At 45.9% G+C, this 22876-nt stretch overlaps 1 protein-coding gene across 2 annotated transcripts in view; it reads left to right on the top strand.

Annotated features, from left to right (window-relative positions):
* Positions 1-22876, top strand: part of LOC134350793 (thrombospondin-2-like) — a 132845-nt gene that overhangs the window by 33717 nt on the left and 76252 nt on the right. For both annotated transcript variants that reach the window (XM_063056487.1, XM_063056488.1), the window contains exons 5-6: positions 6962-7158; positions 8038-8178. In XM_063056487.1, the coding sequence (XP_062912557.1) occupies positions 6962-7158; positions 8038-8178 (338 nt within the window). The remainder of the gene's footprint in view (positions 1-6961; positions 7159-8037; positions 8179-22876) is intronic.

The following is a 22876-nucleotide window of genomic DNA, read 5'->3' as shown; positions in this document are numbered from 1 at the left end:
TAGACAGGAGTGCAGTTCAAATTGAGGGATATAGACCATGTAGACAGGAGTGCAGTTCATATTGAGGGATATAGACATGTAGACAGGAGTGCAGTTCATATTGAGGGATATAGACGTGTAGACAGGAGTGCAGTTCATATTGAGGGATATAGACCATGTAGACAGGAGTGCAGTTCATATTGAGGGATATAGACATGTAGACAGGAGTGCAGTTCATATTGAGGGATATAGACCATGTAGACAGGAGTGCAGTTCATATTGAGGGATATAGACATGTAGACAGGAGTGCAGTTCATATTGAGGGATATAGACCATGTAGACAGAAGTGCAGTTCATATTGAGGGATATAGACCATGTAGACAGGAGTGCAGTTCATATTGAGGGATATAGACCATGTAGACAGGAGTGCAGTCCATATTGAGGGATTTAGACCATGTAGGCAGATGTGCAGTTCATATTGGCATCTTGGTGGGTACAGACATCATGGTTGAAGGGCTAGTTCCTGTTCTGTTCTATGTTCTATTCCTTTGAACTCCCTTAAAGCTGTCTACTCAATGAGTAACTAGCTCAAGTGGGTATAGTACCATAAGACAATAAGACGTAGGAGCAGAATGAGACCATTCAGCTCATCAAGTTTGCTCTACCATTCAATCATGGCTGATTTATTATTCCTACTCAATCCCACTCTCCTACCCATAGCACTTGAAGCCCTTACTAATCAAGAAGTTATTCCCCTACTTTAAATAAGCCCAATAACTTGGCCTCTACAGCCTTCTGTGGCAATGAATTCCATGGGTTCGCCACCATGTGGATCAAAAGAAAAATCTGCTCATCTCTGTTCTTCTATTCTGAGTCTCCACATCCACTATATTTAGGCTTTTCAATATTTGATAGGTTTCAATTAGATCCCTCCTCATTCTTCTAAACTCCAGTGATTACAGGCCCAGAACTATCAAACACTCCTCATAGATTAACCCTTCCATTACTGGGATAACTCTCGTGGACTTCGTCTGGACCCTCTCCAATGCCAACATAGCTTTTGCCTAAATAAGGGGCCCAAAATTGGTTTAATAACTAATATAACTAAGGCATGATGAAGCACTAATGCTCAGTACCTGATTTTTTTCCCATTTAGCTTGTTCAATTTTATTATTTTTGTTCAGAGATACAGCTCAGTAGGAGGCCATTCTGGCCCAATGAGCCCATACTGTCCAATGATACCTATGTGACCAATTAACCATCTAATCAGTATGTCATTGGACTGTGGGAGGAAACCAGAGTGCCCAGAGGAAACCCATGTGGTCATGGGGAGAACGTACATGTGCCGCTAACCGTATGATTTTCCATGGCAATCAAAACAAATTACCAGGTCCACTGTTAAATGAAAGGATGTATCATCTCTCACAAAAGTTACCAGTTAATTGAAGGCTCATCATGTGCTGGCCTTCATCAGTCAGAGAATTGGGTTCAAGAGACACGAGGTAATGTTGCAGCTCTATAAAACTCTGGTTAGACCACACTTGGAATATTGTGTTCAGTTCTAATCATCTCATTATAGAAAGAGCGTGGAAGTTGCAGAGAGGGGTAGAGAAGATTTACTACAATTAAAGAGCATGTCTTTTGAGGAGAGGTTGAGAAAACTCGGCTTTTCTCTTGGAGTGAAGGGGAATAAGAGGTGACGTGGTAGTGGTATACAAGATGATAAGAGAGATACACGTTGTAAATCAAGTGGATAACCAGAGGCTTTTTCCCAGTGTGGAAATGACTAATATGAGGAGACATCATTTTGAGATGCTTGGAGGAAAGTATAGAGGAGATATCAGAGCTATGTTTATTACACAGAGACTGGTGGGTGTGTAAAATGCACTGGCAGGATCTGTGATACAGGCAGATATACTTTGGGGAAGTTTAAGAAACTCTTAGATCAGTAAATGGATGAATAAAAAATGCAGGGCTGGAAGGGTTAAATTGATCTTAGAGTAGGGTAAAAAAAATTGGCCCAAAGGGCCTGCATTGTGCTGTAAAGGTCTATGTTCCATGCTTAAAATGGAAAAGGAACAAAGCATCCATTTAGGAGAACTTTCTACAGCCTCAGTCCTGCTTGGTGGCACAATAATATCAGCGCCGGACTCCGGAGCAAAGGTTCCCAAGTTCGACTCCAAGTCAGGTTGAGCGTCGAGCTAGCAACTCGCCTCGTAAGAACAAGAATAGCTTGCTACGGAAACACCGTCATGACGGTGCCCCGATAACTCCACTGCCGAGTTAAGGGCTATTCTTCATCTTCTTCTTCTTCTTCTACAACCTCAGGATATCCAGCCAGTGAAAGAATGGTTCTGCTATTTCTGCACTGCTGTGATATAGGAAATCTGTGCACAGCAAGATCCCACAATGATGACAGAGCCCACTACTCTCTGCAGCTTCTTTCATCCTTGCCCAATTGAACTGCGATACTAGACCTTGATGTGGGGAGAAGATGCCTGTAGTGTTAGAACCCGCGTTGTTGGCAAAGACACTTGGAGAGTATCAGCATCAGGTTTAGTATCACTGGCATGTGTCGTAAAATAAGTTGTGCTGTGGCACAAGATATTATTAAAAAAAACTATAAATTACAATAAGAAATATATGTAAAATTAAATAAGTAGTGTAAAAAGAGAACAAAAAAAGGAAAAGGAAATAGGTAGTGTACATGGGTTCATGGTCCATTCAGAAATCTGATGGTGGAGGGGAAGAAGCTGTCCCTGAAATGTAGAGTGTGTGTCTTCAAGCTCCTGTACCTCCTCCCTGATGGTAGCAATGAGAAGAGGGCATTCCCTGGGTGATGTGGGTCCTGAATAATAGATGCCACCTTTTTGAGGCATCGTCCTTTGAAGAAGTCCTCAGTGCTGGGGAGGCGCATGCCCATGATTGAGCTGGCAGAACTTACAGCTTTCTGCAGCTTTTTCCAATCCTGTACAGTGGCCCCTCCATACCAGACGGTGATGCAACCAGTCAGAATGCTCTCCAGAGAACATCAGTAGAAATTTGCAAGAGCTTTTGGTTACATACCAAATTTCCTCAAACTGCTAATGAAATATAGCCGCAGTTGTACCTTCTTTGTAATTGCATCAATATATTGGGCCCAGGATAGATCTTCAGAGGTGTTCACGCCCAGGAACTTGAAGCGCTCACCCTTTTGCATTTCTGATCCCTCAATGAGGACGAGTATGTGTTCTCTTGGCTGCCCCTTTCTGAAGTCCAAAATCAATTCGTTGGTCTTACTGGTTGAGTGCAAGGCTGCTGTTGCAACACCACTCAACCAGCTGATCTACCTTGCTCCTGTACGCCTCCTTGTCACCATCTGAAATTCTGCCAGCAGTAATTGTGTCATCATCAAATTTATAGCTAGAATTTGAGCTGTGCCTAGCCACACAGTTGTGGGTGTGGAGAGAGTAGAGCAGTGGGCTAAGCACGCGTCCTTGAGGTGCACCAGTGCTGATTGTCATCGAGGAGGAGATGTTATTTCTGATCTGCGCAGACTGCGGTCTCCTGATGAGGAAGTCAAGGATCTAGTTGCAAAAGGAGGTACAGAGGCCCAGGGTTCGGAACTTGTTGATTAGGACTGAGGGAATGATTGTGTTGAAGGTTGTGATCAGTAAACAGCAGTCTGATGTAGATGTTGTTATTGTCCAGGTGATCCAAGCTCAAGTGAAGAGCTGGTGAGATTGAATCCACCGTAGATCTGTTGTTGCAGTGGGCAAATTGCAGAGGGTCCAGGTCCTTGCATAGGCAGGAGTTGATTCTGGCCATGCCACTCAAAGCACTTTATCACTGTAGATGTAAGTGCAACTGGGCAACAGTCGTTGAGGCATCTCACCCTGCTGCTCTTGGGCACTGGTATGATTGTCGCTCTTCTGAAGTAGGTGTGAGCCTCCGACTGCAGTAGTGAGAGATTGAAGATGTCCTTGAACAGTTAGTTGGAACAGGTTTTTACCATGTCTACCTTCAGGGCCCGATGTCTTGTGATGGTTCAACCTCATTAAAGATGTTCTGATGTCGGCCTCCGAGACAGAGATCACAGGATCAGATACGGCAGGGATTCACATAGGGAGAGTTTTATTTACCCTTTTAAAGCCTGTATAAAAACCATTGAGCTCATCTGGGAGTGAAGCATTGCAGCCTTTCGCCTGCCAGAGTTGACATGCATCCAATTCCATCTCTAACTTCAATAGGAATTGTTTTATCACTCTTAAAATAGCATTCGGTAGATTGTATCTGGAAGTCTTGTGTAGTTCTGAATCACCGGTCTTGAATGCCATGGATACAGCCCTTGGCAGACTAAGATTCTCTGGGTTCATCCACAGCTTTGGTTTGGGTATGTCTGGTATGTTCATCCAACACAGGCCTTGATGAATTTAGTAACAACTGTGGCATATTCATTCAGATCCAAAGATCCAAATTTCACGACATGTGCCAGTGATAATAAACATGATTCAGAATCCCTGAATAGTCCACTGACAAAGCAGTCCCGTAAGCACTCTTATACCTCTATTGAGCCCTTCTTCCTTGGTCCTCACCAGGTGACAGATGGTGCTGTCATCTTTAGTCTCTGCCTATGTCCTGGGAGTAGGAGCATAACCAGGGGTGACTGGTCTTTGCAAAGTATGTCCGTGGGATGGAAGGCAAAGTATTCTACATGGTTGTACAATGGTGGTCAAGTGTGTTGGCTCCTCTTGTTCCACAAGTAATATATTGGTAGTAGTTGTTCAGAGACTTCTTCAAGCCGGCCTGATTTTGAAATCCCCCGCAAGGATAGTGAAGGCGTCAGGGTGTGCTGTTTCACAATTGCTGATCACAGTGCTCAGCTCCTCCAGTGATTGCCCGACGTTGGCCTGAGGCAGAATGTACACGGCTACCAGAATGACAGTGGAACACTCCCTTGGCCGATAAAAATGAATGGTGCTTGACCGTTAAATGTCCCAGGTCGGGTGAGCAGAACTGGGACAGAACAGTCATGTCTGTGCACCACAGTGAGTTCATCATGAAGCATACATCTCCTTCTCTATTTTTAAAAGACTCAATTGACCTGTCTTTGCAGAAAATGGAAAGCCATTAATGATTGCAGTAAGGCATTTGATAAGGTTCCCCATGTGAGGCTCATTCAGAAAGTAATGAGGCATGGGATCCTCCAGAATTGGCTTGCCCACAGAAGGTAAATGGTGGTGTAGATGGTTTGTGCTCTGCATGGAGAATGGTGACCAGTCGTGTTCTGCAGGGATCTGTTCTGAGATCCCTCCTCTTTGTGATTTTTATAAATGACCTGGATGAGGAAGTAGAAGGGTGGGTTAGTAAGTTTGCTGATGACACAAAAGTTGGGGGTGTTATGGATAGTCTGGAAGATTGTTAAAGGTTACAATGTGACATCAATAGGATGCAGAACTGGGCTGAAAAGTGGCAGGTGGAGTTCAACCCAGATAAGTGAGAAGTTGTTCATTTTGTAGGTCAAATTTGAAGACAGAATATAATATTAATGGTAAGACTCTTAGCAGTGTGGAGGACCAGCAAGATCTTGGGGTCAATATCCATAGGACACTCAAAGCTGCTGCGTAGGTTAACAGTGATAAGAAGGCATATGGTGTGTTGGCCTTCATCAACTATGAGATTGAGTTCAAGAGCCATGAGGTAATGTTATAGCTCTATAAGACCTTAGTTAGACCCCACTTGGAGTACTGTGTTCAGTTCTGATCACTTCACTACAGGAAGGATGTGGATACTATAGAGAGAGTGCAGGGGAGATTTACAAGGATGTTGCCTGGATTGGGGAGCATGCCTTATGAGAATAAGTTGAGTGAACTTGGCCTTTTCTCCTTGGAGCGACAGAGGATGAGAGGTGACCTGATAGAGGTGTATAAAATAATGAGACGCATTGATCGTATGGATAGCCAGAGGCTTTTTCTCAGGGATGAAATGGCTACCACAAGGGGACATAGTTTTAAAGTGCTTGGAAGTAGATACAAGGGGGATGTCAGAGGTAAGTTTTTCACACAGAGAGTGGTGGGTGCATGGAATGCACCATCAGCGAAGAGATGATGCAGATACAATGGGGTCTTTTAAGACCCTCTTAGATAGGTACATGGACCTTAGAAAAATAGAGCACTATGCGGTAGGGAAATTCTGGGCAGCTTCTAGAGTAGGTTACATGGTCGGCACAACATTGTGGGCTGAAGGGCCTGTAATGTGCTGTAGATTTCTATGTTTCTATGTTTCTATTAACTGGCTGCAGTGCTGTGTCCAAAATTCGGGAGTTGAGCCATATTTCCATGAAGCAAGATACACTGCAGTCTTTGATGTCCCTCTGGTACTGCAATCTTGTTCTGAGTTTTATTTTCCATAGACTATACATTTGCTAGCAGGATAGTGTAGGAATGGGGAGTCTAAGACCTCTGCATTTCAATCGTACCTGCAAATCAGCATGCCTTTCCCACTCCAAAAAAAAATTTCAGCAAAATTCTGCGACGGTGCTCGTTCCCCACCCTCTGAGGGGAAGCTCAGCTGCAGTACAGGTCAGTGGTAATCTTTAGTCAGTGGGCCGGGGCGCTGAAAGGATGATGTGTGTTGGATTCCGGTCACCGGCAAAGGCAGCAGACTTCATATCTGGGCCATGGTTTGCTATCGATTTTCTGTCACCGTCACCCTCTCCAGTCCTCAGCAGTGATTATTTTGGCTGCATGGGGATTCTGGAACTGGCTCCCCCACGTACAGCTTCTGAAGCGAGAATGATTTGGATCACTAGCAAGACTGTCAAAGCCCATTCCTCATGATAAAGGGACAATGTTTTGTTGATTCAGTGCTTTGATGTTTTTGCATCTCCAGTAAGTGGAATTAGCATTTCACTTGACGGGCAGCTGTTTTGAAATCTTGACAGTCCTGACCTGCCCACCCGCTTAGTACAACACTTCAAATTTTACCTTTTGTTCTTTCACAGCCGAGGCCATGAGCAGTCACGAAAGCCACGAGTTCACAGCGGTCAGCCCGGCTATGAAAAATGAGTTCATTGGCCAGAAAACCAACAAAGTGGTGGATTTCTGTGACCACTCCTGCTCTGACATTGGAAACATGTTTAAAGAGCTTAATGGACTAAGGGTTCTTGTGAGCACTCTGGCTGACGGACTAGTTAAAGTGGTAGGTACACAGAAGCAGCCTTTTATTAAATACAATGCATATCACATCATGTATACAGGGGAACACAAGCACACACCTCGCCCTGTGTACATGGGGAACACACAGGGAAATACGCCACATTGTGGATATGGAAAAACACAGGTACACAGGAATACACTTCACACTGTGTACATGAGAACACAGGTACACAGGAACATACTTCGGACGGTATATATGGGGAAACCAAGGGATATAACTCATCCTGTGTATATGGAGAATATAACTCACACTGTCTGTACAAGGGAAAATAGGAATATACTTCATAGTATGTGCACAAGGGAACACAACTGGAGAGAAATGTACCACATATTAGGTATAAAGGGAAACAAGAGAATATACTTCACACTGTGTATATGGGCAAACATAGATGCACAGAAAACTGTATAGCTCACACTGTCTGTCTAGCTGAACATGGCTACACAGGAATGTACCTCACATTATGCATACAGAGGAACATGGGAATATACTTCACACTGTGTACACAGGTAAATGCAGGTACACAGAAAACATATCTCACTGTGTGCACAACATCCCATGCACAATCAATCTTCAGGCCATGACACTCAGAGACTTGCGCTAGATTAGTATTTGTGACTCTGCTTTCAGGCTATTGTAATTATACGTGTTATGTGTGACTTGTGCTGTGTGTGCCTGTTGGTATTGTGTTTTGTACCTTGGCCTCAGAAGAACGCTGTTCCGTTTGGCTGTATTCCTGGGTATGGTTACAAGGGGAGCTTGAAAGGGGCAAGTATGTAAAGCGGGACATGTTTCTCAGTGTCTGGATGTAAAAGACAGATGAAGCAGTAACCTTGCTGCCCTGGCCAATGTTTTTTTTTGCAGACAGAAGAAAACGTGATAATCCGGGACATCCTGGAGGAGTCGCTGAAGAAGGTGCGCCCAGGGCAATGTTGGCACAGCGGGCGGCTCTTCGACAACAATGAGGAGTGGACGGTGGACAGCTGTACGAAGTGTACATGCCAGGTGAGCTGGGTTCGCCCTGGGCCTGAAAGACCCACTACACTGGGCAGTGCGAGCAGCTGGCATGTCGCTAAGTGCCCAGCTGGTGATTTGCACAGGTCTGATTCTTAAAATGAAAGCACAAAATTTGCTTAAATTCAGGAGGAAGCACTGAGTTTGCAGACGGGAAGTAATCTCTCTCCAGAATATATGTTTCTGCTAAATACTTCTCAGTATTTATGTGAACTTTGACCCTTGGGACAATCTGTGTTAAAGAAACAGCAAGAGCACTGTTCTCAGTTCACAGGGTCATAGGGTTGTACCACACGAAACCAGGCCCTTCAGCCCTACTTGCCTGTGCTGACCATATTGACTTTCTTAAGTCAGTCCCGTTGACCTGCGTTTGGACCATGTTCTCAGTATGAATTCAGGAGGAGCCTCTCCACCCAGACTGCACTAGAGACAGATTTTAGATGAAACCAGGTGAACCGAGGGAGGACAGAAGGGGAGCGTGACGCTGTTTTTATTTTAATTTATTTAGAGAAACAGCATGGTAACAGGCCTTTCCAATGAGTCCGGCTGCTCAATTACACTCATGTGACCATCTGACCTACTAACCCGCACGTCTTTGGCATGTGGGAGGAAACCCGAGCACGCAGAGGAAACCCACGTGGCCATGGGGGAAGCGTACATGTTCCTGACAGACAGTGGGGGCAATTCAACGTGGGCTACTGGTGATGCTATGACATTGTGCTACTGTCTTGTCCCATCAGCAGGAGCAGCAACCAAAGCAAATTGGGCTGAAATGCCAGTTCTTTTCAGCGACCACAGTCACTGACAAATGACCAGACCCACCCACTTTAACCCCAGCCCAAGGTTTGCTCCACACCTTCCCCTGCCCAGTTCTCTGCTCAATGGGCAGACAGTGATTGTGTCCGTCTGAGCTCCTTGGAGCTGGGCAGCCTGGAACTGGAAGGCATGGTGGAGAAGCATTGTCATGCACGCACAGCCAGCTTCCAGGCTGCAGAGAAAACCACTGCAAAGGGTGAATAATGACTTTTAAAATCAGATTTGTAACAGATGTAATTGCAGTCTGCGAATAGTTTTGGTTCTCAGTGGATCCATTCCCAGGAGCCTGGCAGAAAGATAAGCTACCTGAACGTGTCTTTAATTATTACAGGGGTGGAGCTTCAAATGAATTAAAGACTTCTCCTTGATTCGCTGGCAAGAACTTACCCCTCAGCTGACATCCATACAACAGCCCGCACGTTATTAACCTTCATGGGAGTTTGCTGTGCACCAATTGCCCACGGAGTCTACCTGTAGTAACTTACGGGCTGCTGAAGTGTTTTGGGATATGCCAAGGCCAGCAAGGGTCATGTAATTCAAGGTTTTATCTCGTTGCTCCCTGTGGATCATGGCTGTCTGCTCACCACTCCCACATCCGCTCCTCTTCTGAGCCATGGCGAGAAACCCGGTGACAGCAGCCTGCTCGCTGCTGTATCTCGATTTGAGGAGAATTTCCAAAGCCTTCGGAGATTTGGCCATGGAAATAATCAGCAAAGGCTGTGGCAAGCCCACGCTGCTTTCAGACAGTGCAGGGGGAGACCCTCCTGCTTCTGATCCTTGTCACCGCTTATTGAAAGAGTTATAGAATCATAGAGCACTACAGCTCAGAAACAAGCCCTTCAGCCCATCTAGTCCATGCCCAACTGTTATTCTGCATTGTCCTATCTGGACCATAGCCCTCCCTGTACTTATCCAAATCGACTACCTCCGATTGCAGCTTGTGCCTCACTTGTGGCCCCCTCTGAGTCCTTACATTAATCCCACCTCCCATTCCAGCAAACACCTCCTTATCAACTAGTTACCTTCTGAAAATTACTGACGAACTGAATGCTGCTATGGAAGAGCCCATAAACAAACTTCCGTCCTTGTGAATGAGGGAGGTATGCGTCTGCCCTGATTTGAGTTACACATGGGTACCAGGTCCTTCAGCCACTGGGCCTACCCCACCCAATTACACGCATGTGATCAACTGATCGTCTAATCCGTGCATCTGGAGAATGTGGGGGGAATTGGTGCACCCGGACAAGACCAAGGCAGTCACAGGAGAACCCAATAACTTCTTACACAGTGGTGGAATTGAACACGGGTTGCTGACGGTGGAATTGAACACGGGTTGTTGACGGTGAAATTGAACACGGGTTGTTGACGGTGGAATTGAACACGGGTTGCTGACAGTGGAATTGAACATGGGTTTGCTGACAGAATTGAACACGGGTTGCTGACGGTGGAATTGAACACGGGTTTGCTGCCGGTGGAATTGAACACGGGTTGTTGACGGTGAAATTGAACACGGGTTGTTGACGGTGGAATTGAACACGGGTTGTTGACGGTGGAATTGAACACGGGTTGCTGACGGTGGAATTGAACACGGGTTTGCTGACAGTGGAATTGAACATGGGTTTGCTGACAGAATTGAACATGGGTTGCTGACGGTGAAATTGAACACGGGTTTGCTGCCGGTGGAATTGAACATGGGTTGCTGACAGTGGAATTGAACACAGGTTGCTTACAGAATTGAACACAGGTTGCTGAGGGTGGAATTGAACACGGGTTTGCTGAGGGTGGAATTGAACACGGGTTGCTGACGGTGGAATTGAACACGGGTTGCTGACGGTGGAATTGAACACGGGTTTGCTGACGGTGGAATTGAACATGGGTTGCTGACGGTGGAATTGAACACGGGTTTGCTGACGGTGGAATTGAACACGGGTTGCTGACAGAATTGAACACGGGTTGCTGACGGTGGAATTGAACACGGGTTTGCTGACGGTGGAATTGAACACGGGTTGCTGACAGAATTGAACACGGGTTGCTGACGGTGGAATTGAACACGGATTTGCTGATGGTGGAATTGAACACGGGTTGCTGACGGTGAAATTGAACACGGGTTATTGACGGTGGAATTGAACACGGGTTGGCTGGATTTCAATTGAACAGAGTTTGCTGATGGTGAAATTGAACACAGATTCTTGGGGCAGAATGGAATACAGGAACTGAATAATTGAATTAGGAATAAAGGGGATGAACTTAGAGCATGGATCAGTACATGAAACTATGATGTTGGGCCGTTACTGAAACTTGGCTGGAGAAAGGGCAGGATTGGCCCTGATGCAGGTACCGTGGTTTAGGTGTTTTAAAAAGAATAGGATGGGAGGTAGAAAAGGTGGGGGGGAGTAGCATTACTGGTCAGGGATAATATCATGGCTATAGAAAGGGAAGGCGCTGTAGAGGGAGTGTCCACTGAGTCGGTGTGGGTGGAAGTCAGAAATAGGAAGGGATCAATCACTGTGCTGGGAGTAGTCTATAGGCACCCAAATAGCCCTCAGGACACTGAGAAGCAGATAAGCAGGCAGATTTTAGAATGGTGCAGGAAATACAGGGTTGTAGTTATGGGTGATTTCAATTTCCCTCATATTGACTGGCACCTTCTGACTGCAAGGGGGATAGATGGGGCTGAATTTGTCAGGTGTGTTCTAGAAGGATTCCTGACACAGTATGTGGACTGGCGGACGAGAGGAGAGGCCATACTGGGTCTAGTTCTGGGAAATGAACCTGGTCAGGTGGCAGAACCTCTTGGTGGGGGAGCATTTTGGTGAGAGTGACCACAGCTCCCTTAGCTTCAGCATAGCTATGGAAAAGGATAAAAACAGACAAAATGGGAAAGTGCTTAACTGGGGAAGGGCAACTATGAAGGGATGAGGCAGGAACTAGCGAGAGTAAATTAGAAACAGATGTTCAAGGGTGAAAGCACACAAGTAATGTGGAGGAAGTTTAGGGACCACTTGTGCTGGGTTCAGGATAGGTTTGTCCCACTGAGACAAGGAAAAAATGGTAGGAAAAGGGAACCGTGGCTGAAGAAACATGTGAGGCAACTTGTCAAGAGGAATAAGGAAGCATGTGTTAGATATAAGAAGCAGGAAGCAGGAGGGGCTCATGAGAAATATAGGATAGCCAGGAAGGAGCTTAAGAAAGGACTTAGGAGAGCTCGAAGGGGACATGAGAAGGCCTTGGCATGTAGGATTAAGGAGAACCCCAAGGCATTCTGTGTGTATGTGAAGAACAGAAGGATGACAAGAATGAAGGTGGGGCCGCTAAAGGATAAAGAAGGCAACATGTGCCTGGAGGCGGAGGAGGTTGGGGAGGTTCTAAATGAATACTTTGCTTCAGTATTCACAAGTGAAAAGGACCTTGATCAGGGTGAGTTTAAAATAGAACAGACCTGTGTGCTGGACAGTGTGGAGATTAAGGAAGAAGAAGTGTTGGATCTTCTTAAAAACATCGAGATTGATAAGTCCCCAGGGCCGGACGTGATATACCCCAGGTTGCTGCGGGAAGTGAGAAAAGAGATCGCTGGAGCAGTAGCTATGATCTTTGAATCCTCTTTGGCTGCAGGGGAGGTGCTGGAGGATTGGAGAATGGCAAATGTAATTCCCTTGTTTAAGAATGGTAATAGGGAGAATCCTGGGAACTATAGACCGGTGAGTCTTACATCGGTGGTCTGCATTCTATTGGAAAGGATTCTAAAGAATAGGATCTACGAGCACTTGGAGAAGTACAGTCTACTCAAGGATAGTCAACATGGCTTTGTGAAGGGAAGGTTGTGCCTCAGAGCCTAACTGAGTTTTTTGAAGAAGTAAAAAAAGAAATTGATGTGGGTAGGGTGGTAGATGTGGTCTACATGGATTTTAGCAAGGCATTTGACAAGGTCCCCCAGGAGAGACTCATCCAGAAAGTCATGAGGCATGACTTCGGCTGTTTGAATAAAAAATTGACTTAAAGGAAAAAAGCAGAGGATAGTAGTGGAAGGAAAGTATTCTGCCTAGAGGTCGGTGACTAGTGGAGTGCCGCAAGGATTTGTCCTGGGACCCCTACTCTTTGTGAATTTTATAAATGAACTGGATGAAGAGGCGGAAGGATGGGTGAGGTAGTTTGTGGATGACACGAAGATTGGAGGAGTTGTGGATGGAGCTGTAGGTTGTTGAAGATTACAAGAGGATATAGACAGGATGCAGAGTTGGGCAGAAATGTGGCAGATGGAATTCAATCCAGATAAATGTGAGGTGATGCATTTTGGAAAGACAAACCAGAAGGCTGAGTACTGGGTTAATGGTCGCTTACTTAAGAGTGTGGATGAACAGAGGGACCTTGGGGTTCAAATCCATATATCCCTCAAGGTCGCTGCACAGGTTGATAGGATAGTTAAGAAGGCCTATGAGATGCTAGGCTTCATTGATAGGGGGATTGAGTTCAAAAGTAGAGAGGTCATGTTGTAACTCTACAAATCTCTGGTGAAACCACACTTAGAGTATTGTGTTCAGTTCTGGTCACCTCATTATAGGAAGGATGCAGAAGCTATGGAGAGGGTGCAGAGGAGATATACCAGGATGTTGCCTGTATTGGAAAAGAAGTCTTATGAGGCAAGGTTAGCAGAGCTGGGACTTTTCTCTTTGGAGCATAGAAGGATGAGAGGGGACCTGATAGAGGTCTACAAGATTATGAGAGACATAGTTAGGGTGGATAGACAGCACCTGTTTCCCAGAGCATGAATAGAAAACACCAGAGGGCATATGTACAAAGTTAAGGGAGGGAAGTTTAGGGGAGACAGGGGTAAGTTTTTTACACAGAGGGTTGTAAGTGCCTGGAATGACTTGTCAGGGATGGTGGTGGAGGCTAAAACATTAGGGGCATTTAAGATGGATGAAAGAAAAATAGAGGGTTACGGGGTAGTGTGGGTTTAGTACGTTTTTTTTAAGGAATGTAGAGGTTGGCACGACATCGAGAGCCGAAGGGACTGTACTGTGCTGTAGTATTCTAGTGTCTAGTGTCTGAGCTGCTGATGGTGGAATTGAACAGGGTTTGCTGACAATGGAATTCAACATGGTTTGCTGGGGTGGAACTGAACACAGTTTGCTGAGGTTGGAATTGAACACGGGTTTGCTGACGGTGGAATTGAACACAGGTTGCTGACGTTGGAATTGAACACGGGTTGCAGGGATGGAATTGAACACGGGTTGCAGGGATGGAATTGAACACGGGTTGCTGGAGTGGAATTGAACACATTTTGCTGACGGTGGAAATGAACTCAGATTGCTGACAGTGGAATTGAACACGGGTTGCTGACGGTGAAATTGAACACGGTTTGCTGACGTTGGAATTGAACACGGGTTGCTGACGGTGGAATTGAACACGGGTTGCTGACGTTGGAATTGAACACGGGTTGCTGACGGTGGAATTGAACACGGGTTGCTGGAGTGGAATCGAACACGGTTTGCTGACATTGGAATTGAACACGGGTTGCTGACATTGGAATTGAACACGGGTTGCAGGGATGGAATTGAACACGGTTTGCTGGAGTGGAATTGAACACGTTTTGCTGATGTTGGAATTGAACACGGGTTGCTGGGGTGGAATTGAGCACGGTTTGCTGGGGTGGAATTGAACACGGGTTGCAGGGATGAAATTGAACACAGGTTGCTGGGGTGGAATTGAACACGGGTTGCAGGGATGGAATTGAACAGGGGTTGCTGGGGTGGAATTGAACACGGTTTGCTGGAGTGGAATTGAACACGGTTTGCTGACATTGGAATTGAACACCGGTTGCTGATGGTGGAATTGAACACGGGTTGCAGGGATGGAATTGAACACGGGTTGCTGGAGTGGAATTGAACACGGTTTGCTGACATTGGAATTGAACACGGGTTGCTGACGTTGGAATTGAACACGGGTTGCAGGGATGGAATTGAACACGGTTTGCTGGAGTGGAATTGAACACGTTTTGCTGATGTTGGAATTGAACACAGGTTGCTGGGGTGGAATTGAACACGGGTTGCTGGGGTGGAATTGAACACGGTTTGCTGGGGTGGAATTGAACACGGTTTGCTGGGGTGGAATTGAACACGGGTTGCTGGGGTGGAATTGAACACGGTTTGCTGGGGTGGAATTGAACACGGTTTGCTGGAGTGGAATTGAACACGGTTTGCTGGGGTGGAATTGAACACGGTTTGCTGGAGTGGAATTGAACACGGGTTGCTGACGTTGGAATTGAACATGGGTTGCAGGGATGAAATTGAACACAGGTTGCTGGGGTGGAATTGAACACGGGTTGCAGGGATGGAATTGAACAGGGGTTGCTGGGGTGGAATTGAACACAGGTTGCTGGGGTGGAATTGAACACGGGTTGTTGGGAGGAATTGAACACTTTTGCTGACAGTGAAATTAAACACTAGTTGCTGGGGTGGAATTGAAAACAGTTTGCTGGAGTTGAATTGACCATGGTTTGCTGACAGTGGAATTAAACACTCGTGGCTGGGATGGGCTGTTGGGGTGAAATTGAACACTGGCTACTAAAGGTAGAATTGAACATGGGTTGCTGACGGTGGAATTGAACACGGGTTGCAGGGATGGAATTGAACACAGGTTGCAGGGATGGAATTGAACACGGGTTGCTGGAGTGGAATTGAACACGGGTTGCTGGAGTGGAATTGAACACATTTTGCTGACGGTGGAATTGAACACGGGTTGCTGACGTTGGAATTGAACACGGTTTGCTGGGGTGGAATTGAACACGGGTTGCTGACGGTGGAATTGAACACGGTTTGCTGACGGTGGAATTGAACACGGGTTGCTGACGGTGGAATTGAACACGGGTTGCTGACGTTGGAATTGAACACGGGTTGCTGACGGTGGAATTGAACACGGGTTGCTGGAGTGGAATCGAACACGGTTTACTGACATTGGAATTGAACACGGGTTGCTGACGTTGGAATTGAACACGGGTTGCAGGGATGGAATTGAACACGGTTTGCTGGAGTGGAATTGAACACGTTTTGCTGATGTTGGAATTGAACACGGGTTGCTGACGTTGGAATTGAACATGGGTTGCTGCAGTGGAATTGAACACGGTTTGCTGGAGTGGAATTGAACACGGTTTGCTGACATTGGAATTGAACACGGGTTGCTGACGTTGGAATTGAACACGGGTTGCAGGGATGGAATTGAACACGGTTTGCTGGAGTGGAATTGAACACGGGTTGCTGACGTTGGAATTGAACATGGGTTGCTGACGTTGGAATTGAACATGGGTTGCTGCAGTGGAATTGAACACGGGTTGCTGGAGTGGAATTGAACACGGTTTGCTGATGGTGGGTTTGAACACAGGTTGCTGACGGTGGAATTGACCAAGGGTTATTAGGTGTAATTGATCATGTGTTTCTGACGGTGGAAATGAACATGGGTTGCTGACAGTGGAATTGAAGACTGCTTGGTGGAGTGGAATTGGACACGGTTTGCTGATGCTGGATTTGAACACAGGTTACTAACGGTAGAATTGACCAAGGGTTATTAGGTGTAATTGATCATGTGTTTCTGACAGTGGAAATGAACACGGGTTGCTGACGGTGGAAATGAACACGGGTTGCTGACGGTGGAAATGAACACGGGTTGCTGACGGTGGAAATGAACACGGGTTGCTGACGAAGGAATTGAACATAGGTTGATGATGATGGAATTGAACATGGGTTGCTGACGGTGGAATTGAACACGGGTTGCTGATGGTGGAATTGAACACGGGTTGCTGACGATGGAATTGAACACGGATTGCTGATGGTGGAATTGAACACGGGTTGCTGACGGTGGAATTGAACACGGGTTGCTGATGGTGGGATTGAACACGGGTTGCTGACGATGGAATTGAACACGGATTGCTGATGGTGGAATTGAACACGGGTTGCTGACGGTGGAATTGAACACGGGTTGCTGTCGGTGGAATTGAACACGGGTTGCTGATGGTGGAATTGAACCTGGGTTGCAGAAGGTGGAACTGAACAAGGGTTGTTGGAGTGGAATTGAACACGGGTTGCTCATGGTGGAATTGAACACGGGTTGCTGATGGTGGAATTGAATGCGGGTTGCTGACGGTGGAATTGAACACGGGTTGCTGATGGTGGAATTGAACCTGGGTTACAGAAGGTGGAATTGAACAAGGGTTGTTGGAGTGGAATTGAACACGGGTTGCTGTCGGTGGAATTGAACACGGGTTGCTGATGGTGGAATTGGACACGGGTAACTGACGGTGGAATTGAACACGGGTTGCTGTCGGTGGAATTGAACAAGGGTTGTTGGAGTGGAATTGAACACGGGTTGCTGACGGTGGAATTGAACACGGGTTGCTGTCGGTGGAATTGAACAAGGGTTGTTGGAGTGGAATTGAACACGGGTTGCTGACGGTGGAATTGAACACGGGTTGCTGATGGTGGAATTGAACACGGGTTGCTGACGGAATTGAACACGGGTTGCTGTCGGTGGAATTGAACAAGGGTTGTTGGAGTGGAATTGAACACGGTAACTGACGGTGGAATTGAACACGGGTTGCTGTCGGTGGAATTGAACAAGGGTTGTTGGAGTGGAATTGAACACGGGTTGCTGACGGTGGAATTGAACACGGGTTGCTGATGGTGGAATTGGACACGGGTAATTGACGGTGGAATTGAACACGGGTTGCTGATGGTGGAATTGAATGCGGGTTGCTGATGGTGGAATTGAACACGGTTTGCTGACATTGGAATTGAACACGGGATGCTGTCGGTGGAATTGAACTCAGGTTGCTGACGGTGGAATTGAACACGGGTAACTGACGGTGGAATTGTACACGGTTTGCTGATGGTGGAATTGAATGCGGGTTGCTGACGGTGGAATTGTACATGGGTTGCTGACAATGGAATTGAACACGATTTGCTGACATTGGAATTGAACACAGGATGCTGTCGGTGGAATTGAACTCAGGTTGCTGACGGTGGAATTGAATGCGGGTTGCTGACAGTGGAATTGTACACAATTTGCTGGAGTGTAATTGATCATGGGTTGCTGACGATGGAATTAAACACATGTTGTTGGAGTGGAATTCTACTCACGATGGATTTGAACACCGGTTGTTGGGGAGGAATTGAACACGGTTTACTGTCGGTGGAATTATTCACGGGTTGCCAGGGTCAAATTGAATACAGATTGCTGATGGTGGAATTGAAGACGGGTTGTTGTTGTGGATTATGAACACGCGTTCTTGACGATAGTATTGAACACAGGTTGGCTGGAGTTCAATTGAAGACGATTTGGTGACAGTATTGAACACGGATTACTGACGGTGTAATTGAACACATATTGTTGGGGCGGAATTGAACATGAGGTGTAAACTATGAAATTGAACACGGGTTGTTGAGGTGTAATTCAACATGAGTTGCTGACAGTGCAATTGAACACGAGTTGTTGGGTGGAATTGAACATGTGTTTCTGATGGTGGAAATGAACACGGGTTGCTGACCAAGGAATTGAACATGGGTTGCTGACGGTAGAATTGAATACGAGTTGATGATGATGGAATTGAACACGGGATGCTGACAATGGAATTGAACACGGGTTGCTGACGGTGGAATTGAACACAGGTTGCTGACGGTGGAATTGAACACGGGTTGCTGTCGGTGGAATTGAACACGAGTTGATGACGATGGAATTGAACACGGGATGCTGACAATGGAATTGAACACGGGTTGCTGACGGTGGAATTGAACACGGGTTGCTGTCGGTGGAATTGAACACGGGTTGCTGTCGGTGGAATTGAACACGAGTTGATGACGATGGAATTGAACACGGGTTGCTGACAATGGAATTGAACACAGGATGCTGACAATGGAATTGAACACGGGTTGCTGACAATGGAATTGAACACAGGATGCTGACAATGGAATTGAACACAGGATGCTGACAATGGAATAGAACACGGGTTGCTGACGGTGGAATTGAACACGGGTTGCTGATGGTGGAATTGAACATGGGTTGAGGACGATGGAAATGAACACGGGTTGCTGACGGTGGAATTGAACATGGGTTGCTGACGGTGGAACTGACACGGGTTGAGGACGGTGGAATTGAACACAGGTTGCTGACGGTGGAATTGAACATGGGTTGAGGACGGTGGAATTGAACACAGGTCGCTGATGGTGGAATTGAACACAGGTTGAGGACAATAAAAATGAACACGGTTTGCTGACGGTGGAATTGTACACGATTTTCTGGAGTGGAATTGATCATGGGTTGCTGACGATGGAATTAAACACATGTTGTTGGAGTGGAATTCTACTCACGATGGATTTGAACACCGGTTGTTGGGGAGGAATTGAACACGGTTTACTGTGGGTGGAATTATTCACGGGTTGCCAGGGTCAAATTGAATACAGATTGCTGATGGTGGAATTGAAGACGGGTTGTTGGTGTGGATATACAGCGGGCAGCGTTGTGAGCGGGCAGCAGAGTGAGAGGGAGCAGAGTGGGATGGCTTTGGCTCAACAGGCTTCGGCGAGAACAGGCAGAGGCCAGGGTAGGTTCCGGTAAGTTTTTTGTCCAGATTGTTTAGAGTGGAGAGAATGCCAGGCAGGATGTTGGAATGCTCCTCTTGCATGATGTGGGAAGTCAGGGTCAATGATGTCTGTGATCGCTTGCATGACATTCTGGAGCGGGAGGGTGATCAGCCAGATGTCATGATGCACATCGGTACCAATGACATAGCAAGGAAGAGTGAGGAGGTCCTGGAGAGTGAGTATAGAGAGCTTGGTAAGAAGTTGAAAAGCAGGACCTCGAGGGTGGTAATCTCAGCATTGCTACCTGTGCTACGTGCCAATGAGGGTAAGAATAGGATGCTCTGGATGATGAACAAGTGGCTGAGGATCTGGTGTAGGGGGCAGGGTTTCAGATTTCAGGATCACTGGGACCTCTTCTGGGGCAGAGAGAAGGGTTACACTTGAACTACAAGGGGACCAATATCCTTTCAGGGAGGTTTGTTAGTGCTATTGGGGAGGCTTTAAACTAGATTTACAGGGGGATGGGAACCAGAGTGCCAGAGCTGACAGTGTGGCTAGGGTGAAAATAAATGATGTTAAAAGTTCAAGCAAAGCCGCAAATAGAAAGGTTGTGAGTTGTGGTAAAAATCTTCTGAGGTGTATATATTTAAATGCTAGGAGTATTGTGGGGAAGGCAGACGAGTTGAGGGCATGGATTGACACGTGGAATTATGACGTTATAGCAATTAGTGAAACTTGGCTACAGGAGGGGCAGGACTAGCAGCTTAATATTCCAGGGTTCTGATGTTTCAGATGTGATAGAGGCAGAGGAATGAAAGGTGAGGGTGTAGCATTGCTCGTCAGGGAAAATGTTACAGCAGTGCTCGGGCAGGACAGATTAGAGGGCTTGTCTACTGAGTCCTTATGGGTGGAGCTGAGAAACAGGAAAGGTATGGCCACATTTGTGGGGTTGTATTATAGACCACCCAATAGTCAGCAGAATTGGAGGAGCAAATCTGCAGAGAGATAGCAGGCAACTGCAGGAAACATAAAGTTGTGGTGGTAGGGGATTTTAATTTTCCACATACTGATTGGGACTGCCATACTGTTAGGGGTCTAGATGGGTTAGAGTTTGTAAAATGTGTTCAGGAAAGTTTTCTAAATCAATATATAGAGGTACCAACTAGAAGGGATGCAATAGTAGATCTCCTATTAGGAAGCGAGTTAGGACAAGTGACGGAAGTGTGTGTAGGGGAGCACTTTGGTTCCAGTGATCATAACACCATTAGTTTCAACTTGATCATGGATAAAGATAGATCTGTTCCTAGGGTTGAGGTTCTAAACTGGAAGAAGGCCAAATTTGAAGAAATGAGAAAGGATCTAAAAAGCGTGGATTGGGACAGGTTGTTCTCTGGCAAGGATGTGATCGGTAAGTGAGAAGCCTTCAAAGGAGAAATTCTGAGAGTGCAGAACTTGTATGTTCCTGTCAGGATTAAAGGCAAAGTGAATAGGAATAAGGAACCTTGGTTCTCAAGGGATATTGCAACTCTGATAAAGAAGAAGAGAGAGTTGTATGACATGTATACAAAACAGGGAGTAAATAAGGTGCTTGAGGAGTATAAAAAGTGCAAGAAAATACTTAAGAAGGAAATCAGGAGGGCTAAAAGAAGACATGAGGTTGCCTTGGCAGTCAAAGTGAAGGATAATCCAAAGAGCTTTTATAGGTATATTAAGAATAAAAGGATTGGAAGGGATAAAATTGGTCCTCTTGAAGATCAGGGTGGTCGGCTATGTGCGGAACCAAAAAAAATGGGGGAGATCTTAAATGGGTTTTTTGCGTCTGTATTTACTAAGGAAACTGGCATGAAGTCTATGGAATTAAGGGAAACAAGTAGTAAGATCATGGAAACTGTACAGATTGAAAAGGAGGAGGTGCTTGCTATCTTGAGGTAAATTAAAGTGGATAAATCCCCAGGACCTGACAGGGTATTCCCTCGGACCCTGAAGGAGACTAGTGTTGAAATTGCAGGGGCCTTGGCAGATATATTTAAAATGTCGGTGTCTACGGGTGAGGTGCCGGAGGATTGGAGAATGGCTCATGTTGTTCCGTTGTTTAAAAAAGGATCAAAAAGTAATCCGGGAAATTATAGGCTGGTAAGTTTGACATCGGTAGTGGATAAGTTATCGGTGGGAGTACTAAGAGACAGAATCTACAAGCATTTGGATAGACAGGGACTTATTAGGGATTGTCAACATGGCTTTGTGCGTGGTAGATCATGTTTGACCAATCTATTGGAGTTTTTCGAGGAGGTTACCAGGAAAGTGGATGAAGGGAAGGCAGTGGACATTGCCTACATGGACTTCAGTAAAGCCTTTGACAAGGTCCCACATGGGAGGTTAGTTAATAAAATTCATTTGCTAGGTATACATGGAGAGGTGGTAAACTGAATTAGACATTGACTCAATGGAAGAAGCCAAAGAGTGGTAGTAGAGGATTGCTTCTCAGAGTGGAGGCCTGTGATAGTGGTGTGCCACAGGGATCAGTACTGGGTCTATTGTTATTTGTCATCTATATCAATGATCTGGATGATCATGTGGTAAACTGGATCAGCAAATTTGCTGATGATACAAAGATTGGAGGTGTGGTGGACAGTGAGGAAGGTCTTCAAAGCTTGCAGAGGGATTTGGACCAGCTGGAAAAATGGCCTGAAAAATGGCAGATGGAGTTTAATACAGACAAGTGTGAGGTATTGCACTTTGGAAGGACAAACCAAGGTAGAACATACAGGGTAAATGGTAAGGCACTGAGGAGTGCAGTAGAACAGAGGGATCTGGGAATACAGATACAGAATTCCCTATAAGTGGCGTCACAGGTAGATAGGGTCGTAAAGAGAGCTTTTGGTACATTGGCCTTTATTAATCAAAGTATTGAGTATAAGAGCTGGAATGTTATGATGAGGTTGTATAAGGCATCGGTGAGGCTGAATCTTTGGGGTATTGTATTCAGTTTTGGTCACCAAATTACAGGAAAGATATTAATAAGGTTGAAAGTGTGCAGAGAAGGTTTACAAGGATGTTGCCGGGACTTGAGAAACTCAGTTACAGAGAAAGGTTGAGTAGGTTAGGACCTTATTCCCTGGAGCGTAGAAGAATGAGGGGAGATTTGATTGAGGTATATAAAATTATGATGGGTATAGATAGAGTGAATGCAAGCAGGCTTTTTCCACTGAGGCGAGGGGAGAGAAAAAAGAGGACATGGGTTAAGGTTGAAGGGGGAAAAGTTTAAAGGGAACATTAGTGGGTCTTCTTCACACAGAGAGTGGTGG

This window comes from Mobula hypostoma, chromosome 8, assembly GCF_963921235.1.
Source record: "Mobula hypostoma chromosome 8, sMobHyp1.1, whole genome shotgun sequence".
NCBI classification, from domain to species: Eukaryota; Metazoa; Chordata; class Chondrichthyes; order Myliobatiformes; family Myliobatidae; genus Mobula; species Mobula hypostoma.
Note: the sequence above shows the minus strand (reverse complement) of the source record. Positions and strands in the feature narration are given on the sequence as shown.